General features: G+C 47.2%; 1 protein-coding gene across 2 annotated transcripts in view; it reads left to right on the top strand.

Moving 5' to 3' along the window:
* Window positions 1-14,363: 14,363 nt before the first annotated feature.
* TBX20 (T-box transcription factor 20) overlaps window positions 14,364-23,709 on the top strand; it is a 57,426-nt gene continuing 48,080 nt past the window's right edge. For both annotated transcript variants that reach the window (XR_005827643.1, XM_040592596.1), the window contains exons 1-4: window positions 14,364-14,573; window positions 16,486-16,720; window positions 17,985-18,149; window positions 23,426-23,534. Coding sequence is in view for 1 of the 2 variants with exons in the window: in XM_040592596.1 (XP_040448530.1) it covers window positions 14,447-14,573; window positions 16,486-16,720; window positions 17,985-18,149; window positions 23,426-23,534 (636 nt within the window). In the remaining variant the exon portion in view is untranslated. The remainder of the gene's footprint in view (window positions 14,574-16,485; window positions 16,721-17,984; window positions 18,150-23,425; window positions 23,535-23,709) is intronic.

Consider the following 23,709-nt stretch of genomic DNA (forward strand, 5'->3'; position numbering starts at 1 on the left):
CAACACTGCGCACATGGGCAGTTTGCAAGACATCTTAATGTCTCTCCCAGAGCTTTTGACCCTGGAGCACTGTCTTTGCGTATATAACGCAAAACAGATATGCATCATCGTTGTGATGTTACCATGAGGGAATTGTGCTTGTTGCCTGATTCTTAAAACTGTCTTCCTTCAGGAAACAAGGCTAAGACAATTGTCTGTCTATCCATCCCACCCCTTGTCTGACAAAACTTCTGAACTACTTGGCTAATTTCAATTTAATTTGAAAATAAGGACAGGATGTCAATTATATTAAATGTATATACTGTAATATACTTATTTTTTTAATATAGACAGACTAACAGGAGGCAGAGATTCTCTTTATACCTCCATTGATGGAAGAATTACAGTATGACTTGGTTCTCTTTCTTACTAGAAAATAATTGACATAGCAAACTGTCGCAAGATATAAATTCATGGGTGACTGGCCTTCATAGATTCTGCTACTTTCTGCAAAGTATTCCTGTATGTCCCCTTCAATACCTGCTCCTGAGAAATTGTACCTAAATTTGCACATACTGCCTGGTCCTCAATAAACCCACTAAGGAGCAGATGTATTAGTAGACCTGTTCCTCAAGCCTAGGAAGTGGGTCTGGTTTCCCAACACAAGGAGTTTTGTGGGATCTGATGTGTTCTTCCTTGCTTTGATTCCACAGGTAATCAATCAATCAGATTGCTTCATTTGTTCTAGGCTTCTGTAAAAAAAAAAAATATATATATATATATATTCGTAATTTCAAATTGTACCAGAGGGGGTAAAATTAACTTTAGCTGTGTTGTGTGTGCTACTATCTCATACATAATAGTTTAAACCTCTTCCAGCTCCTGGCACTTGGATGACTAAACAAGCTTGTTAGGAGCTTCACCATAAGCCTTCAAACAGGACCACACCTAGACACTTCTAAAGCTATTTGGTATCAGCATGGCATGTTAATATAAAGTCTGCTGAACAGATAGTAAATCTGGTTTCTGTCTGTCTTCTTAAGACGGGAACCCAGCTTTTGTAAAATCTGGGTTCCATATGCAGAGCCAGCTATGAAGTCTTTCCTTTCACAGGAAAAGCCTGCCCCAGTGTCCTCAAGTTTCATCAGCTCTGTTATGTCTCTCAAGTCCCTTCCTTCCCCCCCAGGAGATTCAAAGTACCAGTGCTTTGGCCAGGTCTGCCTCTTCTTTACTAGAGACAGATGAGAAGTAGGTGTCATGTCCCCGCTACCTGTTAATGAACAGAGACTCAGGGATAAAAGTGATGGGCACGTTGCAAGGACCTAGGTAAAGAGCCTAGTGAGGAGCTGCAGCTTCTGGTGGCAGTTGGATGAGTCAACAAATCTTGCAAAGTTCACCAGTAACTCTGGGTGTTAGCAAAGCTCCAGCTAAACAGCAGCTTAAGAATATAAAATGGTGATACACTGCAGGAAGAACATTGCAGAGCGATCACTGTTTATTAACTCCTCTGGATCTGGGGCTGAATGTGATGATGTTTCAGCTTTACGTCAAAGCTTATGTGCTCTAAAGAAGAGCTGGCATTTCACAGAAGAAATTGCTTTTCTTTAAAAAAAACAACCAACCAACAACAAAAAAAAAGTAAAATGAGAACCAAAGTGAGTTACAGATGTCAAGGACCATAGGCTGCCAGTGATGGCCATGAGATGATCTAGGCAGTGTTTGAATAAACTGAAAATCATTTTGTTTAAAAATCAGGAAAGAGGAAAAATGGCTTTCAAAAGGGCTAACCTTTGGTTTCTTTCTCTGCATGTACAACCTGCCTTCTCTACCCCTGTAGCCCATGCAGTTCTCACTTACACACTTCAGATGCACTCAAGAGGCGGTTCTTTTTGGTCCTCGATTTTCTGTGAAAGCCCTCTCATTCCCATGATGGTTGGTTCTCCAGCCTTCAGGTGAGGCAGCTTTAAGAATGCCCACTTGTGTCAACAGAAGAAAAACAAGGTAAACAACAGAGATATATTAGAAACCCCACTCTAAGCAGCATCCTTCCAGCACCCATTGCTACCATCCACACTGCTGTAAGTGGGGTAAGTGCATGCTGCTCCTGTAATTCCACCATCACCACCACTGAAAGCACAACAGACACAAATTTTCAGGCAAAAGAGCATGGTCTAGAGACAGAGAAGAAATACCAAGGTTAACATGTTATTCAAAACTGTATATACTCAGTTTTTAGTGGAGAAAATCAGCAAAATAATGGTGACGATTGCATCGTGCTTGTGACTGTAGTCTGTACCCATTTGGTCTTCCAGTGCTCAGGTCACACATTAGAGAGGGATCAGTCACTGTAGATTAGCACATGTCATCCATTTTAGTGACAGCAGAACTAAGTAATACTCCCTTTCCTGCAGCAGTCAGTGGCTTCTCTAAAGACATTTCCAAATTCAATTGCTGTTGGGTTAATTCCTCTTCTCTTATATCATACTGCAAACTGGACAGCTGCCTCAGCTGGTGTCTGAATCTTCAATAGAGAAGAGGTCAGCAAAACTATTTTTCAACATTTAGCAGAAATCTACTGAAACTGTCAATTTTAGAAAGCTGATGGCAAGTTGTCTGACAGATGCCAAGTGGTAAGAGCCCAAATATACTATTGGGAATGTTTATTTGTGGGCATAATCTCCCCTGTCAAACTGAAGAAAAGGATACTATGCAGGTTGCAGATATTAAGTGACAGATTTCATATGGCTTTTCTTTTGCTGAAAACACAAGCGCATGTTAAACATAGAAGTGTCTTCCCAATCCCTAGGAACACACCAGTGAAAAAGGTTCCTAGCCCTTTGAAAATGAACTTAGGAAAGGAAGGGTTCAAATACTGGTTGCTTTGATGACAAAAATATTTTAAAAGCTGTCTGAAATCTGACCTAATTGAATACAATAGTGTTCACCAGCTGTTAATGAGTAGCAATGCCAGCTTTAAGAATAGGCTCTATCTTCTCCTTTGTCAAGGCTCAGACAGAGTCTACAAATCAAGCTGTCTTCGAAATGCCCTGTTTCATAAGCGGCACTCATGCCAGCTCTCTATATGGCGCTTTTAGCCAGCAGGCTGCGAAGCCTCTTACACAGCAGGCGGGTATCATTGTGCTCATCTGGGGACAAAGCAAAGCAGGAATGGAGACCAGTTGCAATTCTGGGATAGAGTCTATGACGAGTGAATTCTGGTCTTGTGTTCTAGTTACTGTCTTATCCTGATCGAGAGAAAACATGGCTTTGCCGAGGAAGGGTGGAGGCATCACCTGAGGTACAAAGCTGTCATTAAGGCTGTAAAAGTTTAGCAGCACTTAAGCCACTCTTTTTTCCCAGCAAGTAATTCTACCCTTGGGACTTAGCACCAAATCTCTTTCTCAACCCTTTGGTCTTCATTTTCTTTCCATCACCAAGTCTTAGATAAGTCTGTTTATTTTGCCAGAATTAACCTTGGTTTTCCTATTTTGATATAAAATACCTGTTTCAAAGTACCCACTAAATCATGTCCAGGCTTCCCCTACCCCCACCCCTAGCCTCTGCTACAGTGTACTGTATGCTATTATCTTTCTTTTGCAGTGCCAGTTTTACTATCCACTTAGTAAATCCATATAATTTCTGGTAGGCTAAAGGGAATTTTCTTTTTGATTCTCATTTCTTCTAGGCCTTTTTAGGACAGCCACATTAATCACAATGAACAATTTTAGTATTTTGTGCACTATATAAAGGGAAATATCACTTTCCACAGGATGACTTACATCCAAGCATTTCAGACCTGGGAGACAAGGTTTGTCTTAGCACCAGAACTCAGAGCATTCCTGGCACTAGAAAGAAAAATTTATTAAAACATTATTTCTTGTACTGTACTTTGGCAGCTGTCTTTGAAATCAAAAGATACACAGCAAGATTCTGTACTCCATACTTGCTCAAGAGTTTCTGTAATAGAAAGAGGAATATAGACTTTGGTATATAAAAAGAGGCTATGCCACGGACTTTTAAAAAGAATCCACTCATTTCAATTTATGTGAGACCTAAGCTCTTGGTCAAATCCTTAACTTGCTAAAAAGCGACAATGCAAAATATGTTTTTAACTTGAAATATAGTATGTTAACATATTTAATTTCCATTAATGGAAAAATGTTTCAAGCAATGAAAGGGATGTAATATTTGACCAGTATTTTTTTACTTTGACTCCACATGCAGACAGAATTACAGCCTATGGCTTCAGGCTGATTTTCATCAGTCCTTTCATTAAAGGAAGATCTCTTAGAGACAAAAAAGTGTTTAACCCTAAATTTTAGAGGCTACCGTGGAGGCAAAGTCAGTCAGTGGTTTAACCAGACTAGGCTTAACCCAGACCTCAGCAGGGGCTAGGGGTGAAGACAAGGCAGCTAATCATCATCTACCAATGTCACTCAGGGCTGCCCTTGCTACTGATCATCAACTGTGTCGCAGTGGAATTCAGCTGTTTTGGGTAATTATAGACATACAGAAAGGCCAATTCCTGCTTCAACAACCTCACAGCCTCATCGGAGGCAGGGGCAGGCCGGTGGTGGATGGAGGGCTGGGTATGCTGCCTTTTTCCCCTGATGGTCTCCTTGCCCAAGAGGAACACCTTCTGCCCAGCAGTCTTTAAAAAGCTCCCCATTTACCTTCCTAATGCTGGCCCAAAAGAGCACACTGGACTGGAAATGTAGTTCAATCCTTGCATAACAAAGAATCATCAAAATAAAAGCTCAGGAACACTGATTTTTTCCACTATGGGAAAAATAAAATGCATGATAGGTAGTAAGCGTTGTCTCTTTTTTGGTGGAAAGGAGCTGTTTTCACACTTTTTTACTTCCCATTGTTTTTACCCCTAAGATACCAAATTTACATGACTTATGCATATTTATAAACTGTATCTACTGCTATATTTATTGGTTATTTACTCAGCATGTACAGTGAGGTATTATTCTATTAGTCGAGTTATATTTACTTCATGTTTCACAGTAACAGCAGTCACAATTTTGTCAGATTTTGTAAACCTTTCCTGCATCTCAAAAACCCCAGCCCAGCTTTGTATCCTGCAAGAACACTTGAGGCTAACACCTTATTTACCCTCATTTAGCCATATTTGAATCTAAGAAATTCAAGCCCCACAAGGTTATAAATGTTCTTCATTAGCAAAAACTACACATTCATTTATGTTGAATATAAACTGTTATAATCTCATGTCTGCCATAGGGAAATGTTAATTTTTATGTCACCCCAAAGCCTAGTCGATTTGTCTTTTCATTACTACAATAACAATAGTTATTGCTGAAAGCTTTAGGACCGACCATGAGTACTGCACTACAGTCCATCCCTTAAGCTCTGAAACCAGCCTAAAAAGCCCTGAGAGGCTTGGTAAGGTTGAACCGAAGTATTGGTTCAGGTTCTCTGATCCATGCTAAATGAACTGTTAACTTTAAAGGGGCCAGATTTTCACCTCTGATCGCCTGAGAGCTGATGGCAACCTACTTGGCTCTTGGCCATGGTTTATGGTGCAAATTCCAGGTTGATTGGTTTCCTCGCTTTGATATAAGTAATGGAAGCAAGCTGGCTGCTTCTGCAAACCCGCACAGGCAGGGCAGGAAGCGCTTAGCTCCTACAGTTGTCTTCACGCCGCTGAAATAAAAACCCTTTCAGTGCCAGCCTTCCAGCAAAGCGTATGCTGGGAATTACACGAACTTGTGAATTGCTTCCCACCCCCCCCACCCCACCCCCCCACCCCCAGTTATTTATGACCACGTTATTTCAAATAAGCTTAGTTTCCCTTTGCAAGCGTAGCCGTTGCCAGATAAATCAACGGGATGTTATGGGTACTGAAATATGTTTTCCAAACCCTAATCCTGAATACTTTCAAAACTGCAGGCTTAAAAAATAAAAAATAAAAAATTAAATCCTTTTCATGCCAGAACACCCCCAGTCCTGGTCCCCATACTGTTAAAATAAGCAAAAGCAATGCCTTTCACCACGCCACAGTGTGGGAACGCTTCTCCCTCAGTCCTTACAGTGTGGAAATAAGCCAGAAATATCTGCCAGCCCCGTCTGTGGTGCCTGATGGGTCCGGCAGCATGGCCCTATCTGCACACGCTAGGTTTCTGCCACCATGGCTGTAAGGCTTCAGACAGCAGCAGGCTGCTCAAGCAGTTTCTTGGTGACAGCGATGCTGCTCCCAGGCCGTATAACACGCTTTAATACAAGCTGCTCTGTATGATCTGGGTGAGCTGTAAATCACGATGCTTCTTCTCACTTGTCGAGCTCGCCTAAGCCAGAAATGAAATCTTTGTTCTACATTCACCTTATATCTCCTTGTTCTAACTTTTTTCTTTTCCTTTTTTTTTTTTTTTTCTTAAACGACCATTTTGCTTTACATCTACCAGAAGAGACTTGTGACACAAAATGTAGATGCATCGCTGAGCAAAAACAGAAAAGCATCTGCTACTGAAGTTTTTGGAAAATGGCTGATAGTCTTTTTTTAATTCTTTCTACCACCGGCCCTCAGAGCAATACTCGTTGTCTTTGGGCGTATTCCTACTGCTGTATGTTCAGAGAGGGAAAATATGCAGAGGTCAGCAGTTTCAAAGGCAGTCTCTAATTTTAGGTTCTTAGCTTTGGGTATTTTGGGACAAAACGTTGGACACAACAAAAGAAGTGTCAAGAAACTATAAATCTAAATGAAGTAAGTAACACCCAAGACATCTTGAACCGGAGACCCAAAACCAGAGACTCTTCTATTTAAAAAAAAAAAAAAAAAAAGAAAAAAAGCTTTAGCATTTGCTGGAAAATGTTTTTTCTTAGTTCTTGAGGTTTCTATCCTTCCCCACACTTCCCGCTATTCCTATTTTCATATCGCCGTTACAGGCAACTCTGAAATTCTCCTACCAATCCAAGGCCTGCAAAAGACGAGGGAAAAAAATGTCTTTTCTCATAATGTGCATGTGATCATCTTCAGATTGAGTGCTGTGTAAAGTCTTATTTCTTTTTTTAAACCAAAAAATGCTACTTGAGACTTTATATCTAGCTGAATTTGTTATAAATACTTTTAATTTGCAATGTATCATTTATTAATATCTTTTAAATATGCATTTTTCAACAAGTTTAAACAGCACACAAAAGATCTATTTAAATTCCAATTGCTTAATAAAGCTCAAAAGTGCTGATTTATTAAATAATTTTTAAAAATAATTAAATATGAAATACGGAAAAAGTCCAGAAGGCCTGAAAGAAAATTAAATTAAAACAGATTAACTTAACATATCTGTCACAGATTTAAAAAAAAAAAAAAAAAAAAAAAAAAAGAAAGAAAGAAATTAAGGTTGTTTCAGGAGCTCAAGTACATTTTCCAAGTAGTTCCACTGCACAATCGCATCACTCAGCAGCCAGAGATCTGCTGCAACCAACACACAATTGCAGGGACAGCTCTCCTGGAAACAGTAAGGCCAAAATTTCAGGAGAGTGATCAAAGGAGAGGGAGCCACCATAATCCTGCAGTCCACCAGGAGCTGCATCTTGACTTCCATCTTCAGGGGGAATGTCAAGAACAAGCTCAGTCCTACCTCTAGGATATACATACATACCTGTCAGGACATGACAGCTTCACTAAGACTTCAAAAGTCATGAACTAGAAGAGATTTTTTTCAGATGCTCCAGCAAGCAGCTTCCACATCACTGACATACATTTTTACATCTTTAAAATGAGCACTGAAATACAGAAGTCTTGTTTTGCACTAAAATTTTGGTCCAAAGCAGTGGTTTCAGCTTACAGTAAATCCTGCGGTGTAGCAGAGCACGGGTTGCTTGTATTAATTCATGGAAGACAACTAAGAAAAGCACCACTGGGCAAGTATAAATACATGGTACTGCAGATACATATGTATAGCTAAGTAAAACTACACATATATGTTTTTAATGTTGAATAATATTCCCATCCTCTAAGCAAGTCACGTTTTATGAATTATAAAATCTTGAGGAGTGTTCTGAAATGCCTTGTGCGTAAAGAAATTAAAAACGCTTTTTGTGTAAAAGAAACCAGAAAAACAGATCCTTTTGCAAGCCATTGAAATGCAGTCCCCACTGGCGAAGTAGCTGGGCTGTAAATAGAGAATTTTGTATTTTCTGACACTTTTTTAAAGACCTGTGAAGGAGCTTTTCTGAACCTCTCCATCCCTCCAACATGCCAGCCTTTCTGGTTAGTTCTCCCAGTTAATTCAATGCATATTTCCTCTAACTCTGCAAAACAGGTGGAAAGGCTCTTAAGGACCTTGGTTTGAAATTGAGCATGAAATGGATGTATAAAAATAGAGCGTTAAATATCATGTGGCTTTTCATAACACCTCTGACTATTGTTTTAAACCCCCAAATCCAAAGCAAGTGCTTGGTGATGGCAGGCAAACAGTATGTTGCATAGGTCTTGGCTCTTCTGGGTGATGGGTGGGGGTGACTTGTTTTGCTTTGGTTTTCGATTAAATGATGTTGGGAAAGCTGAGCAAGACAAACTTGTGAATTAATTAATTACAAAAAAAAAAAAAAAAAAAAACCAAAAAACAGCTTTTAAAGCTCATGGCTTCTGATACATAGGATGTGGAAGGAGGTAGAGGGTCCCTCGCTGCATGGAGGCAGGAAGGCCCCGCTGCCTCTCCCCACCCCATCTCATCACAGAGCCCCCAGCCTTGCCCTGGATCCCCTTCCAGTCCAGTCCAGACTCCCTCACCCATTGGGGCGGGATGAGATGCTGACTGTGAAGCATCCCCTTCCCGGGGGTGCAAGTGCCTGCCCACGCCAGGGGGAGGGATGTTCCCCCCCTGGGGCAGGGGGAACCCTGGGCAGGCACAGCACGGGCAGCAGCAAACCTCTCATCCCCTGCCTGTTCGCTGCCTGCTCGGGCAGGCGCCGGGGAAACCAGCCCCTTGCTGCCTGCCAGAGGGAGAAGCGATTGCCTTGGCTAACGACCTCCTTTGGAGAGTCGGGGTGCTCATAAACTCAGGCCAGAAACAGAATGTTTTGTGCGTTCGCTGCAGCTCTCTGGGTGGCTAACCTTAAAACCTAAAGAGGTTTTGTAATATTGGAACGAAATGATCACATCCGGAGTCTTGCACGGCTTGGTGGTGCTTCGAATTACAGCTGCAGAGCGTCGGGAGTGCGAACCCTTAATGAAAATTTCGTCAGCTTTCAGTGACGGTTTTAAACCGAAAAAGAAAAAAAAAAATAAATCTGTGGAGTACCCAAACTCAGTCTGTTGGGGTTTTTTTTTGTTTAAATAAAAATGTCATCGCTTCCATTAAGCGGAAAGTGTAGGTTTATATGGGCAATACCGTGTATTTTCTGCACGTGAAAGAGGCGTTAAAGATATTAAAAAGGTAACCGCATCCAGCTGCCGTGCCGGCGTGTGTATATAGGGTATGGCACGCCCGAGGAGGTGTTTATACGCCTATGGACGCCCCTCGCCCGCACCCTGTCGCGTGTGTCAGCAGAAGGGTCTGGGGATGCTTCTGCGTGGGGTCTGCCCGGGGGTCCCTCTGCGTGGGCGCCGGGCTCTGCCCGGCCGGTCGCGCTCTCCGTGGGCAAAAAGCATCTCCCGATCGGCAGCGCAGCAGCCTGCAAAGTGTGAATAATTTTCAGTGAGGAGTTACACTAAGTGGGAAAGCTTTTAGCACATTATCCGCTGGCAATTGGACTATAATCTCATTGTCAGCCCTCGGGTCTTAATAGAGCCTTTCTCTTTCCACCATTGGATTTGCATCTGAGAGATGCCTAATGGGTTTAAAATGCCTCGCATTTTGCTCCAATAAGCCACCTTCTCGGTGTAGGTGACATTGAGATGTTTTTGTTGTGAAATTGGATCTCGGGTACCTGGGCTTGTGCCTTGCTGGCGCGGCTCTTTTCCTGAAGGGAAAAGCGTGAAGCGGCAGCCAAGGGGCGGGTGGGGGGGGGGGGGCGCGTGTGTCTGCGTGTGCCCCCGCCGCAGAAATAGCGCTGCGAGCGCGGCTTGCTCCGCAACCGGGCAGCGCAAAGAGAGGGTGAATCTAGGTGAGAGAGCAATACAATTATGTGCAGCGGAGGAGAAAAAAACAGAAGTCCGAAAGCAGACCTGATAGTCGCGTAAGGTTGCGGAGCAGCGGAGCGGGGGAGCCCTGTCGCCCCCGCTTTGTAAAGTAGCGATGCGCTGGCAAGGCATGACCGGGCGCTCTTGAGACCCTGACCGAGCGAATAAACACAAATCTTTACACAGCGCAAGCCGTTTTCATCTACAAGGGTAAAAAGCAAAACTGATAATAGTAAGAAAGAGATTTTACCCCCTCCACTTCCGAGGTGGGAATGCGTTCAAGCCAAAGGCAGCCCCAGAGCCGCGTACCTTGCAGCGGGCTGCAGGGGTAGGGCACCGGCTCCGGGTAGCCGGACCAGCAGCTGCGAGGGTGGGAACAAGGCAGCCGGGGAAGTAAGGGAGGAGGAGGAGGGATGGGATGCAAATGACAGGTTATCCCACGGGGCGGACGGGAGAGGAGCTGGTGTCGGCTCGGCGCGGTGCTCCGAGGGGAAAGAGCAGCCGGGGCCGGTTTCGGGGCACAGCCCGCGGGTCTCTGCGCCGGGGTGGGGGGAAGATTTTACGAGAGAAAAAAAAAAAAAAAGAAAGAGCGGTGGCCTTTCCATCACCACGAGAAGCAGTGGCTGCGAACCCGAGCACGGTCCGTGGCCCGGTCTGCGCCCCTTTGCGCACACCCTGCCCGCCGGCGGGGCTGCATGGCCGCGCAAAAGCGCGCAGGGTGGGAGCTCCTGTCCCCCGGGCACAGGCGCACCTGAACTTATCCCTCTTGCTCGGCAGGGCGGTAGGCTTCCCGGCGGGATTCTGCAGGTTTCTGCCCCTCCTGTCTCGTCCCCGTCGCGATTTGGACGAGGTGAGGTAAGGGCCGGGAAAAGGCGGCGTTCACCGTTTCCACGGGATCAGGTTTTCGCCTTTGCTTTTCAGGAATCGGAGCGACGTTTTGGACGGAGGCTGCAAGCTCCCTGTTCGAAACCTGACGGTGAAACTGAGCTCTAACCCTGGCTAAAGCTGGTAACTGAAAGGGCGCAAGGAGGTGCGCAGCGGTTACCCTCAGCGATTACCCGCAAGCTGCTTTTTGCCAGAGCACAAGACCGTAACCAGCTTTTGACGGCAAAGGAGGGAGGAAAAAAAGGTGCTTTGAAAGCATCGTGATGCCTCATGAAATGGCTCTGCCATACCAGACTGACACTAGCGACAAGCACAGGGATTTGCTAGATAGAAACCAAACTCTGCGGTGTAGAAGGCGTGTTCTCTATCTGCGGATAAATAAATAACGAAGGGTTGAATTTAAACGGGTTCAGCAGGGTGTGTAACTCTGCTCTGGGGAGCGGGGGTAGCCGCTCGGTGCTCGGCCGCGGCTGCTCAGGCTCGCATCCCCCGGGAAGGGCGCGCAGGGGTTTATCCATCACATCGCCTAGGCTGGGAAAGCAAAGGGGGGACCAAGAGCGCTGGGGTAGGTCTGTGTGTCTCCGACGGCCCCCTCGTCTCTGAAATCACCCCCGTACCCGGACAGGGCCGTGGGCAGGGGCGGCAGAGCAGCCCAGGGGAGCGGGGCTCTGTCCCCTTCCCCACCCGCGTCCCCGGATCCCCGTGTCCCCCCGGCTGGCCCCGGCGGGGAGCCACAGCGAGGATCAGGCGGCCGGAGCCGAGCCCCGTTGGCTGCCCACGGGGGAGGAGGGGGTGCTCTGGACGTCTAGACAAGGCTCATTTCCTTATCGGAGGCGGAGCGAGGGGAAAAACTAAGAAAATAAAGGTTCTCGTGGGACAGAACGGACAATTGCATGGCTTAACGGAGCAAAGAAGAGCCATCCCGTGTGGACGGACCCCGTTTAAAACAAAACCAAACGAAGCTCCTGGTTTCTTTCCACCTCGGGTTTTTGCCCTCCAAGGTGCGAGCAGGGACCCGCAAGCCCTCAAGGCCGGTGCCTCTCCCAGGGGAGCCACCCCCTGCCCGGAGGCGATCGCCAGCCCCGTCCCGGCTCCACGGCCGCGGCGTGGCCTCTGTCTCCCCCTCGCCCCCCGCCCCGTTCCGCGACTCCTCTCACCGCGCTGGGCATCCCCCCGCCGGGGCTGGGTCCTGCGCCCCCGCTAAAGGCAGCGACCCGCGGGGCTGGGAGTCATCCCGCGGCGAGGCAAAGCCGAGAGGGGTCGCGGGGCTGCGCCGAGGCCCCCGTGTCGGTGTTTTCCAGCCAGGCGCGGTCAGCATGGAAATATTAACCGCCCCCCGCCGCCCCCTCTCCGAGCCCCGCCGGGTCGGGCACGCCGGGGGCAGCCCCTGCTAGGGACGGGTATGTTACGACCTGGCTTTTCGGGGACGAAGATAAGCAGGGGAAAAGGGAGAGTTTGGGGTTTTTTTTTCCCCCTTTTTTTTTTTCCCCAGGATCTGCGCTGTTACTTGGACGGGAGCTTGGGTTTTTAATTATCCTTATTTGCGCGGCGCATAGGTAGGAAACCGAAGGGGACTTGGGCATCCCCACTGCCACCACCGGAACAGTGTAAAGAACTCCCCGGGCGATTTGTATCCCCCCTCGTCCGTCTTTCCAGGCAGGCCGGACCCTGCTTCCCAGGTCCGGCCGAGTGAGCGCAGGGCCGGGAATCCCGTCCCGCCGCAGCCGCCCCTCGCACGCCGGGAGCTGCCCCAGGAGCGGGGCTGAACCGCGGGGAACCCGGGCTGTTAAATGGAGGGATGTCCCTCGGAGTAAAGCGCTGTGGGGACTTTCTGTTGTTCGTTTTCTTCGGATTGACGTCGGGAGGATCGAGCGTTCTCGTTTGCGCTGTGGCAAGGCGTGATGCTTGCCGAGGTGACCTTGGGGCGGCAGGGGCTCCTGGCTGCCCGGCCGGGGGGGGGGCTGGCTGCGCCCTTCCCCGCCGCCCCCCCTTAGGCAAGACCTGGTCCCCAGACCACTGTGGGCCACACTGAAGTCCTGAGCCCTCTGCCCATCGCGCGTCCTGTTGGCGATAATATATACATATAGATGTATTCCATTCTCTCTATACATTCCGTCTATTAGCAAATTCAGGTAATGAAAGGGCAAACCGCGGCTGGTTCTCGCTCATTTCACAGCGATAAGGTACTATTTCGTGTTGCCCACTTCACCGGCCGCAAAGGGTAACCCGCGCAATTGTTTCTCCGCGCTAATTAATTAAGCTCAGCCAGGATAGGAGCGGCACAGATCTTGGCATGTCTCTTGGCACAACTCTGCGTATTAAAAGCCCCTCGGATTGTGTTCTAGGTTTAGAAATCGAAACTTTATTGATAAATTTGCGTGTCTTCTTGAGGCGTTTTTAGCGGGCGAGTATTTTCTCTTTTTATTTTAAAGGACTTTAATTAAATTTCCCGCTTTTTTATTTACGGGAGGATGCCTACAAGACGTGTTTCAGAGTAGTGGTGAGCAACTTACTTAAATCACTGCCTTGGAATGATGTGCTCGTTGGCACCCTCAGCCTGTCCTGGCTTTCTCTCTGTCTCAATGTGCCTGATCAAGAGCCTCTAGTTTGGTGGAGCCGATGAAGCGGAGTTGACGAAGACTGCGCGGCTGGTGGCTCACGCCAAGGGACGGGAGCCCAGCGGGGGTCTCACCTGCCCTCGGTAGGGGCGAGTGCATTTGCGTGGGATGACAATTTCTGGGATGCGGTGCAGGAAAATCAAGCGCATGGTCAGCCTTTAACCTTCTGTCCCACCAGAAGGCACACAACGACGAAAACGGCTGCTGTAAAAATTGTGGTATTTTAAAATTTGAATTTAAAATATAAAATGGACACAGACACGCACGCACGAGAAAAAACAACGGTTCATGTCCCTCTTCTCAACCACCTCTCCATCGGTTCTTGCCTCGACAGAGCGAAGAGCCTAGGGACCTCCTCGGGAGCATCCCCGGCCGCGTGCCCGCCCCCCTCCGCAGGGCTCAGAGCAGCGGGGGGCGCACCCCGAAGCGCCGCCGGGGCCTCGGCGGGGAGCGCGGCTGGGTTGCCCGAAGGGGGAGCGGCGGCGGTGGCGGGGAGCCAGCCCGAAGGCTGGCCGCCCCCTGCCCACCCGGCGGGCGGGCAGAGCCGAGCCGAGCCCAGCCCAGCCCTCCCTCCCTCCCTTCCTTCCCTCCTTCCCTCCTCCTCCTCCTCCTCCTCCTGTTGCTGCTGCTGCTGCTGCTGTTACTATTGCTGTTGCTGTTGCCGCCTCCGCCCCCTCCTCCGCGGCCGGGCCGGGCCGGGGCCCTTGACGTGTCCCGCCGCCGATTGGCCGCCGGCCGATAGGATCTCCGCGGCCCCGCGTTAAGGCGGGGGAGCGCGCGGCGCCGGGCGCAGAGCGCCTCTCGGCCGCAGCTCCGCTCCGCTGCCCCCGCCGCCCGCCCCGTCCGGGCAGCGCCGCTTCCCCGCCGGCTGGCCATGGAGTACACGCCGCCCCCCAAGCCGCAGCTCTCCTCCCGGGCCAACGCCTTCTCCATCGCTGCCCTCATGTCGAGCGGCAGCTCCAAGGACAAGGAGTCCCCAGAGAGCACCATCAAGCCGCTGGGTGAGTGGGGACGGGGGCGGCCGCCGGGGTCCGTGGGGCGCGGGGCTCCCGTCCCCGCTGCCCGCCCGGGCTCACGCTCCTCGGGGGGCGGGTGTCCCCGTGCCCGCGGGTGTCCCCTGCGGAAGGCGAAGCCGCACCGCGGCGGCCCGTTAAGTCTCTTCATTGCGTCTCTTCTTCTGCGCTCGGGCGAGGCCGTTTATAGCATAAACAGTTTTCCTAAATTCCTCCAGCTTCGATTCCGCCGTTTATTTACCCAGCTTCGCCATTCGTAGAATAATCCCACAGACCGAGGTAATTAACGTTTCTCTTCGCTGGTATGAAATAAACCTCTTAAATATTTATTGCAAATCATCTATGTTTTTGAAGTCTTGAGAGAATCTCCAGTATCGTGCCTAGGCTTATAAGGGGTAGTACAATTTGTACGTAGACCCGAAAATCGCCTTGCTCCACAACTACTCGGTGTAGGCTCGTACAGACTGTTTTACTCTACACTGAGCGGGAGTATTTTTATAGTAATTCCTCGCGATTTTCGGGCAAGCGAATTCGCTTCTATTCAGATTCGCCTCGATTCAGATTCCCGAAGGCTCTTTAAACACATCAGCGTTTTCCCCTCCTCCCCCCATCCCAGTTTCTGCGGCTTGTGGTCCTTGCTTGTACCCAAGAAAACTAAAAAAAAAAAAAAAAAAAAAGCAAATAAAAAAAAATTGTATTAAGCTTTCAGGGCGCCAATGAACAAGATTACATTCAATCTTACAAGCACGCAGAAAAGGCAGCGCTCTCAGCGTCTGCTCCAGCTCATCAACTGACCCAACAGATTTCACATAGTCCAGGAATTCATTGTAAACTTTTTCGTCTGGGTGATAACGTAGGCCGGGAATGTTGCACTATTCGCGTTTGACGTGTTTACAGGGTCTTGTGTTAAACGTAGCTAGTTTCCTTCATTTAATTATTCTTTTTTCCCGGAAAACGCTCGTTCAATTAATTTCCCCCCCCCAAAATAATATATTTTTAAACTGGGTCCCCCACGCCATTCCATTAGGACTCGAAGGGGAGCACCGCCAGGAACTCGGCTTGTGTCACCAGCGGTTGGGGCGAAACGTTTCTCCGTAGGGGCCGGGCGCCTTTGGGTCCTTCTCGGCGCTGGATCCGTCGCAGAGCGCCCGGCAGCCCCGCTCCCTCCGATCCTGTTCGTGGGCTGACACCCCTCCCCCGCCCCCCCCGGAGCCCCCCAGGCTCCCGGGGCTTGCGGCGGGGAGCGTCGGCGGCAGCCACCGCACCCGCGCATGTTGCAGCCAGTTTCTCCGACGGGGCGCGCTCAGCCCCGCGCAGGGCAGCCCCGGCGAACCTGAGCGAGTGCCAGGAGCTCGCTGCCCCGCGGAGGGAGCGCGGAGCCTGCGCTTCCGCGCTAGGGCTCCTCTGCCAGCCGTGCAACTGAGGAGCGGCCGCCGTGCTCTCCCAGCGTCACCCCGGCCCTCCGCAGCCCCTCGGAGCCGGGCGCTCCCGTTTTAATGAGAATGAATGACCCTTCCATGGAACCCTGGGCTGGGAGAGGGGCAGCGCGCAGGACCGCGCAGCGCCCCGCCGCCCCCCGCGCATCTCCCCCCGGACGCTCTCAGGGAGAGGCCCCGCGCCGGGCTCCTCCCGGAGCTCATCTGCGAAAGTCACCACCGCTGTCCCCCAATGATGACCTGACGCCTAAGAACCAGCGCGGGGGGGGGCGGGGGGCCGCAGCTAAACAGCCTTTTGTTTTGATTTTATTTCGGGTGGGGGTTTGGGGGTGTGTGTGTTTGGTTTTTTGTTGGTTTTATTTTTTGTTTTGTTTTTTAATAGTTTTTCTCGGCGGTCGCCCCGTCCTGGCTGAACCCTCTCTCTCTTTCTCTAAATTTTTCTCCCCCGGCTCCAAACCCTGCAGAACAATTCGTTGAGAAATCCTCTTGCGCCCAGCCTTTGAGTGACTTATCCAGCCTGGACCCTCACGGGGATTTTAGCACCAGCCCTTCAACCCTGTGCACCGAGCCCCTCATCCCCACCACCCCCATCATCCCCAGCGAGGAGATGGCCAAAATCTCCTGCAGCCTGGAGACCAAAGAGCTCTGGGACAAGTTTCACGAACTGGGTACCGAGATGATCATCACCAAGTCGGGGAGGTAAGTCTGGGCACCCCGCGTTCCCTGCGGGCTCCTCCCGCAGGCATCTTGGGACGGGGCGGGGGGAAGAAGGCAAAACGAACAGAAGACCACGGGGTTGATTTGGGGAGAGCAGCTCGGATGGGCTGAGAGAGGAGGAGGAGGGTGAAGCCCCTTCGCGCCGCCGCGCTGCTCAGCAGCCGCTCGGCGGGCTGAGCCGGGCGCTGCGCGGTGCGCGGAGCCCCGCGGGGGGAGAGGCGCGGCGGGGTGCGGTGCCGGCTGAAAGCGAAGCGGGGGGTGTGGGGTCCCAGGGGAGAAATTTTGTCCCCCTCATAATTTGTTTGTGGCTAAAAGCTGCTCCGCGCGGTGCGGAGATTGTGCGGGGCCGGGGGCGCGGGGGTGTAATCCAGCCGGCGCTAGGGGCGGCGTGTTTCCCTTCTCTCTCGGTTGCAAAAAAGGTGCAAAAGAACCCCAGGTTTTCCCGTCACCCCAAACCCCGCCGTTTCTGCGAAAAGCTTGTGGGGTTTGGCCAGTCAAACGCAGTCCCCAGGAGCCAAATGTCTTGTCGGGTTTTGTAACCCCCAAAGTTACTTGTTATGAATGTAGCTCCCCGACGATTTTTTTTCTCTTAACTAGCGATGTCTACCAGCATGTGTTTTAAAAAGTAAAGAAAAACAAAAACCAACCCCCGTATAAAATCTGCAATTTGAAGTTCAACATTTTAAACTGTTTAAAGTTAATTATTTCTGATCTGTGGCATAACCTTACATTTTGAAATCGCGTTTTGTCAAAATTTAAGTAAAGACAGGAAAGTTTAGTTTTGAAAATTCTCGGAAATTTCGCGAGCAGGCTTAAATAACATGCATCTGAAACATGTGAGAATGTTAACGGAAATAATTTCTGCAATATTTCCCTAACACTAGTACGGATCCCATTAAAACCCCCACGTTTCTAAGGACTTAGTTGCCCTTAGGTACAGCTATTTTCTGAAGTCGTGGTGTACTTTTAACTAACGGGCAAAAAGTACATTTCTTTTTTGCTTTTTCCATTTTTTCTTTTTGCTTCCAAAAAATAGTTCTGATCTCAAGTTGCTCTTTCTCTGTGTATTGGAAAGATGCACAGGAATTAAATTCTATCACGCTGAAGCAGAATCATTAGATGCTTTGATATTTATTTTTTTTTTCAGGTGGTTTCAAATAGAATTCTTACTTTTAAGCTTTTCAGAAGCTCTCTTATTTCTGCCTTCCATCCACTTATTTATTTTTTTGATTTGCCTTTATTTCAGGAGAATGTTTCCTACCATCAGGGTTTCCTTCTCGGGAGTGGATCCTGAAGCCAAGTACATTGTGTTAATGGATATAGTTCCCGTGGACAATAAAAGATATAGATATGCCTACCACAGGTCTTCCTGGTTAGTGGCTGGAAAAGCTGACCCTCCGCTCCCTGCAAGGTTTGTAGATTTTTACTGCTGGTCCTTCTTTTATTTCCTTTTTTTTTTTTTTTTTTTTTAATTTCAAGAAATACCTGCTATTAATCTTTCCACACTGTTTGCAAACAGCAGTATGAGATTTTTTGAGTCTGTGCTCAACAAAGTTGATGGTAGAACTATGATTAATTTTTGTGATGCAGAAACGGGCCTCAAATCTCTGCTTGAGGTTTGATTTAAACTGAATGTTCAAAGGTATGCAGGATTTGGCTGAAAGCTCTGGTACATATATACTTTTTTTAAAAAAAATAAATTAAAAATGTTTGCTGTAATTCAGATAGAAAGCTTTTTTTAAAAAAATATATTGTTTTGTCTCTTGGGTTTGCGCCCCCCCCCCCTCCCCTGTATTTGACTTCATAATTTAAAACAATCCAAGCACCACCAGCCAAGTCCAAGTAGAAATACTACATTACAGTACAGTGCTGTTTATGCTTGAAATGATATTATTTCTTGATTACATATCCAGCGTTTGCTAACCAATAATTTTATTCTTGCTTTTAGTTGGCTATTATATAGTAGGCAAAGTATGGATCAGTTCTACAGCACAGAGATTTTTGTTGTTGTTAAGAAATCAGAATTTTCTGAGAAGTTGGGAAAAAATTAAGCAAATTACCCTCCTTCTCTACACAGAAACAAAATGCTGTAGAAAATTAATTTCTAAAATCCTTTTGTTAATGTAATGAATGACCAATTCCTTTCAGCGTTGGGAAACTGAGGCTGCAGGGCTCGGCTGTAGGTAGGAGGGCACTCAGTGGAGACCCACGCTTCATCGTCTTCAGCCCAGCACTTCAGTACGTACTTAAGTCCCCAGGTCCAGTAAGACTGAAGCACATGTCGAACGGCTTTGCTGAGTCAGAGCCGGAGATATGGAAATAATGTGGATGCCTCTCTGGCTTCAAAGAAACTTTTCGTGGAGGGCTCTGCGCAGGCACACAGACCCGCTCCAGGTGGCTTAGCCCGGGGTTAAGAACTTGCTTATTACTGAGGGAGAAATTAAAAGTGAAACGCAAGAAATGGAAGCACTTTTTTTTTTCTTTTTTTTTTTTCTGTGTGTGAGTATAGGGATCAAATCCTGCACACTTTCCTCATATAAATAGTTCAACTGAAATCTTGCTGACTGCTGATTTCTGTAAGGCGGCTCAGGGAAGTAAACAAACAAAAAGCGCATGCAGAGAAGCTGTGATTAAAGTCAGCAACCTAGGAGTTATGTTGGCTTTGTTTTCATGGCCAAAAAATCCTTCTTGCAATGTGGTTAACGTCTGAGGGCTTCATTTGACGTATTGTAATGGGCACTGATCAAAACCCAAAGGAAAAACATGGATCCTGCTCCAAAGGAGTCAGCATCAAAAGAAGAAATAAGGGAAGGACAGAAATAGCTTTAAGGCAGGGTTTTCCCTTTCTTATTTTTCTGTTCAAGCGCTTTTTGGGATACCTATAAATAGATTGCTAATTCACGCTCTATCTGGCATAGACTAGTTGAATGAGGAAATATAAGAACATCAGACAAGAGACTGATCTTTGGAATAATTAGCAGCTGCCCTATTGAGTGTTTTAGAGCTGGGGTCAAACTTTCTTGGAGTTTAATATTTATTGTCGTTGTACTGGTCCTGGATCTTTCAGGTCCCCATTGGATCAGTGCCCCTATGTGCAAGTGTATAGCTGTGCTGTTTCATTTTCAGGATGTTTTCAGAATATTTTGGTCCTATGTGTAAATGTATACCTTTCCCATTTCATTTTCAAGATGCTTAGCCAAAATACTACTGATCCCAGCACAGGCACAGATTGCTTTTTCTTTGTGTGAACGGTACTTACGTATACATTTATGCATTTTATCCTTCTTATGCTCCTGTTTGAGAAAAAGGATGTCAAGAGGTTCAGCATGCTGATGTTTGCATTACTAGTGCTTCTTCTGGAGTGTTAATGCATCTTTTGAGGTGGGAGTCCTCAGTCTTGCTTGAACAGATTAAAAGTAGCACTTCTTCCATCTTGAAACAGGTTTGGTCCTGCTCCAGTGACAGGAGCCCTTAATGAAGTCAGGATTTCTTGTCCTCCAAACACATGGTTTTAGCTCTCCTCACTCAAGGGGTATTGGGGAGGGGTGTACGTGTGCTTAGTGCCTGGGTGCTGGTACAGAGGTGCTGACTCCCCATGCACATCACTGCCTGCATCTGCACAGGCGCGATGGCATCAGGGAACTATTAAGGTGTCACATTGTGCATGGGTGTAAGATTTTGCAGGATCAAACCCGCTAGATGTTTTGCTTTTTCCATTACAAAAATAACTTTCAACACTAAGACAGCTTTTTTTAAAAAAATTAATAAGTATTCTGTGATTCTTTTTGAAAGATTAGCCCTTCAGGGAACTTGCTATAAAAACTAGTTTTATCCCTGTCTTCCTGCTGTCAGTGTTTAAGATAAGTTTATGTTGCAACGAACACTTAAATAAAAATACTTTAGGAGATTTACAAAAGACTCTCTGAAAAGTGCTATCTGGGTATAGAATTCCTATGTGATATTTTATGTTTGTTCTTCCAAATTGCTAAGACTGCGTGAAACATCAGTTTAATAAGTTTCAGCATGTACCTTTACTTGCTCTTCTTCCTTTTTTAACTTCTTTCTTTCACTCAAAAGTTGGTTGTTTTGGTTTTTTTTGTTGTTTTGTTTTTTTTTTTTAACACTATTTGGCTACAATCATTAGTTTAATGAAGTTACAGTGTTCAGACACTTACAGAGAACTCTAGGAAGGAAACTTTAAAAGGTATTATATTTTGCAAATTGAGACATTAAGGTAATTAAAAGCAGCGTGCACGGGGCTTGTAGGACCAGTCCAACTGTTAAACTAAATAGGAGAGCAGTGTCGCGTTCCAAAATATGCATGAAGGAAGCAGTACCCAAACTGTGCATATATCATGAAACATATACTGTGGAGTGAATTCACATCCAAATATGGCTTCTAAAGCCCTTGTGAATTGAAGGGAGCAGCCCCTGGCATCTGACTGGCCTTGGGCAGCAGAGGCCGCGTGAACTTCTGGGGAGCCTCGCGTGCTGTGCTGGAGCGTGCACATTTATTTCTCCAAGCCGTTCGCTCATGTGGGCTCACAGTCTCATTGACGGCTTCTACTTCAGAGAGTGATCCATCTAGTTTTCAAGCCCCTTCTCCCAGGCACACAAAGTTAGACCGTAGCAGTAGCAGAAGCATGTGGATAGGTGAAGTTCACCAGGTGGAACCACATGTTGCAGTGGGATTGACAGCATGTGGGAAATCAGAAGAAAAGCGAGGTCTATTAATACATTTAGGTAACCATGTACATTCAGGTGCCCATCCTTCAGGGACTTTCCCGTTGGCACTCTGCTAGCATCCAGGCACTTTGTAGTCTGAAAGCAGTGCCAAGTATTAACCGCCTATGGTGTGAAACAAATGGTGCTCAGCTTTTAGACACATGAAGATCTTTACTCATTTCCCAGCACATATTTGAAATAGTTTGGCTTTTTGGTCCCAATTAACCAAAACTTGCTGAGCCTGACACTCTCTGATCACAGTAAACATTATTAGCTATCCAGACATTCAAAATTAGGACTCAGGCTCCAGGGGAGGGGAAAAAAAAAAAAAATCACAAAACTGGCTGAAAAGTTGCAGGATATGTTTGGAACTGTTTTTGTTTTGCCTTCGCTAATTCAGGGCTCTAAAAATTGAGATTTTTGTAGATTTTTTCACAGGAAGGCAAAGTTAGTTTTCATGAGAGGTAAAAGTCCTTTGATGTGACAGAATTCCACGTCTTGGGTTTTCAGATACATCATAATTTTTCATAAGCTTTGCAGGGCAATCAGCAGAGTCGATAGCAATGAGGACGCCTGTATGCTAGGAATATTTTATTGCAACAGGAACCCTGGCTCAGCATCCCTCCTGTGGACACAGCTACACCAGCCAAGCTGTGCTTTGGATCAATGTAAGGAAAACATCCTGCACATCGGAAGCGAGCTGTGCCGGTAAAATTTTAGTTTCACTGTGTCTTGGGGATTCTGCTGGCAAAAATGGAGAGTGCAGTATCAGATCCCCTTCTTCTTTGAGCAACAGAGCTGTGCTCCCTGGAGTCTTTAGTATGGGCATTCCTTGATTAGGGATCAGTGCAGTCCATCGGAGAGTTACGCCCCACCGTTTAGTGGTTTTTCCATTCCCCTCTTGCCTAACCAAAATCGTAGCTCAACAGCAACAAAAAATGTTTATCTTTCTAACCCGGCATCTCAGCGCTGCCCCACCCACCTAATGGAAGAAATCCATCCGTGTGGCCAAGGACATCACCCAAAACGAGAGTCAGGCCCTCAGCGAGGGGTAACCAGCACCGACAGAAGCAGAACAGGTCTGGTTTGCACTAGCTGAAGGTCTAGTTCAGCCTTTAATTCGCTATCACAAAAAAAGTTTGAGTCAAGTAATTTTCAGCAGTACATTATTCCTATAAATTCATTGTTTTTAAATAGCCTGGCACTTGTAATTAGTCTAGTCATAACGTATATATCATTGTATCTACATGTCTTCTGTGCTTCCTTTTCTTCTGTTTAATTTCCCAAGTGGTGGATTGTTAATTACGGAGCTGCAATTAATTTTGAATGTCAGGCCACTGTGCTGGACTGCAGCCTTCAGCCTCTTGTAAACAGACGTCACCACAGCTAACGTGTGATCGAGTGCAGGTTAAAATCATTATCACGGCTTAATGTTACATATAAAGAAAAATGCATTTTTATCTGCATTCCCCCATTATCTCTCTAATGACACTGTGTTTTTTCTCTTGGAGCTGTAGTCATTGTTATTTTAAGTGCTTGTTAGTACAGCTGTGGAGAAAGACATGATCGATTTTTCATTTGGGAAAAGACACAACAGCGAATGTTAGTTAATGTCTCCATTTTAGATAACTAGATAAAAATACTAGGTATGGTTAGAGAGCAATCTAGCAGTTGGACATGGGATTCTTCATTACATTCCAGTGAAATAAACAACTTGTCTGCTTCATTGTCTTTCATCAATGGTCATATTTCAGGCATTCATTAATTTGGGGGAGACTGTCTCTTGTTCAAGTAGCCGGTCTGTATTACCCTAAGCCATCAGGAAACCCACGTCTGTGAAACCACTGCATATCCCAAAAGCAAGATCCTACGGGCTTTTCAATTTCCTACAGAAGTGATGCACACGCAGAAGCCACGAGGTGAGATTTTTTTCTGAGCAGGCCTTTTCCCTATGTGTTTTAGGCTGTACGTGCACCCGGACTCGCCGTTCACAGGAGAGCAGCTACTGAAGCAGATGGTGTCCTTCGAAAAAGTCAAACTCACCAACAACGAGCTGGATCAGCACGGCCATGTGAGTAGCCCTCCTGGTGGGTGAGGGTGAAGCAACTGGTGCAGGGGAACAGCTCGCTTGTGCTGCAGGGCTAAGCTTTTGAGAGGGGGACTGTGATGGGGAAAAGCTGCCGTGGCCCCCGTGTTCCCTCTCTCCTGGCCAGCCCTTCACACTGCGGTGGAGGAAGATGCTGCGT

The sequence above is a fragment of the Falco naumanni genome, chromosome 4 (assembly GCF_017639655.2).
Source record: "Falco naumanni isolate bFalNau1 chromosome 4, bFalNau1.pat, whole genome shotgun sequence".
NCBI lineage: Eukaryota > Metazoa > Chordata > Aves > Falconiformes > Falconidae > Falco > Falco naumanni.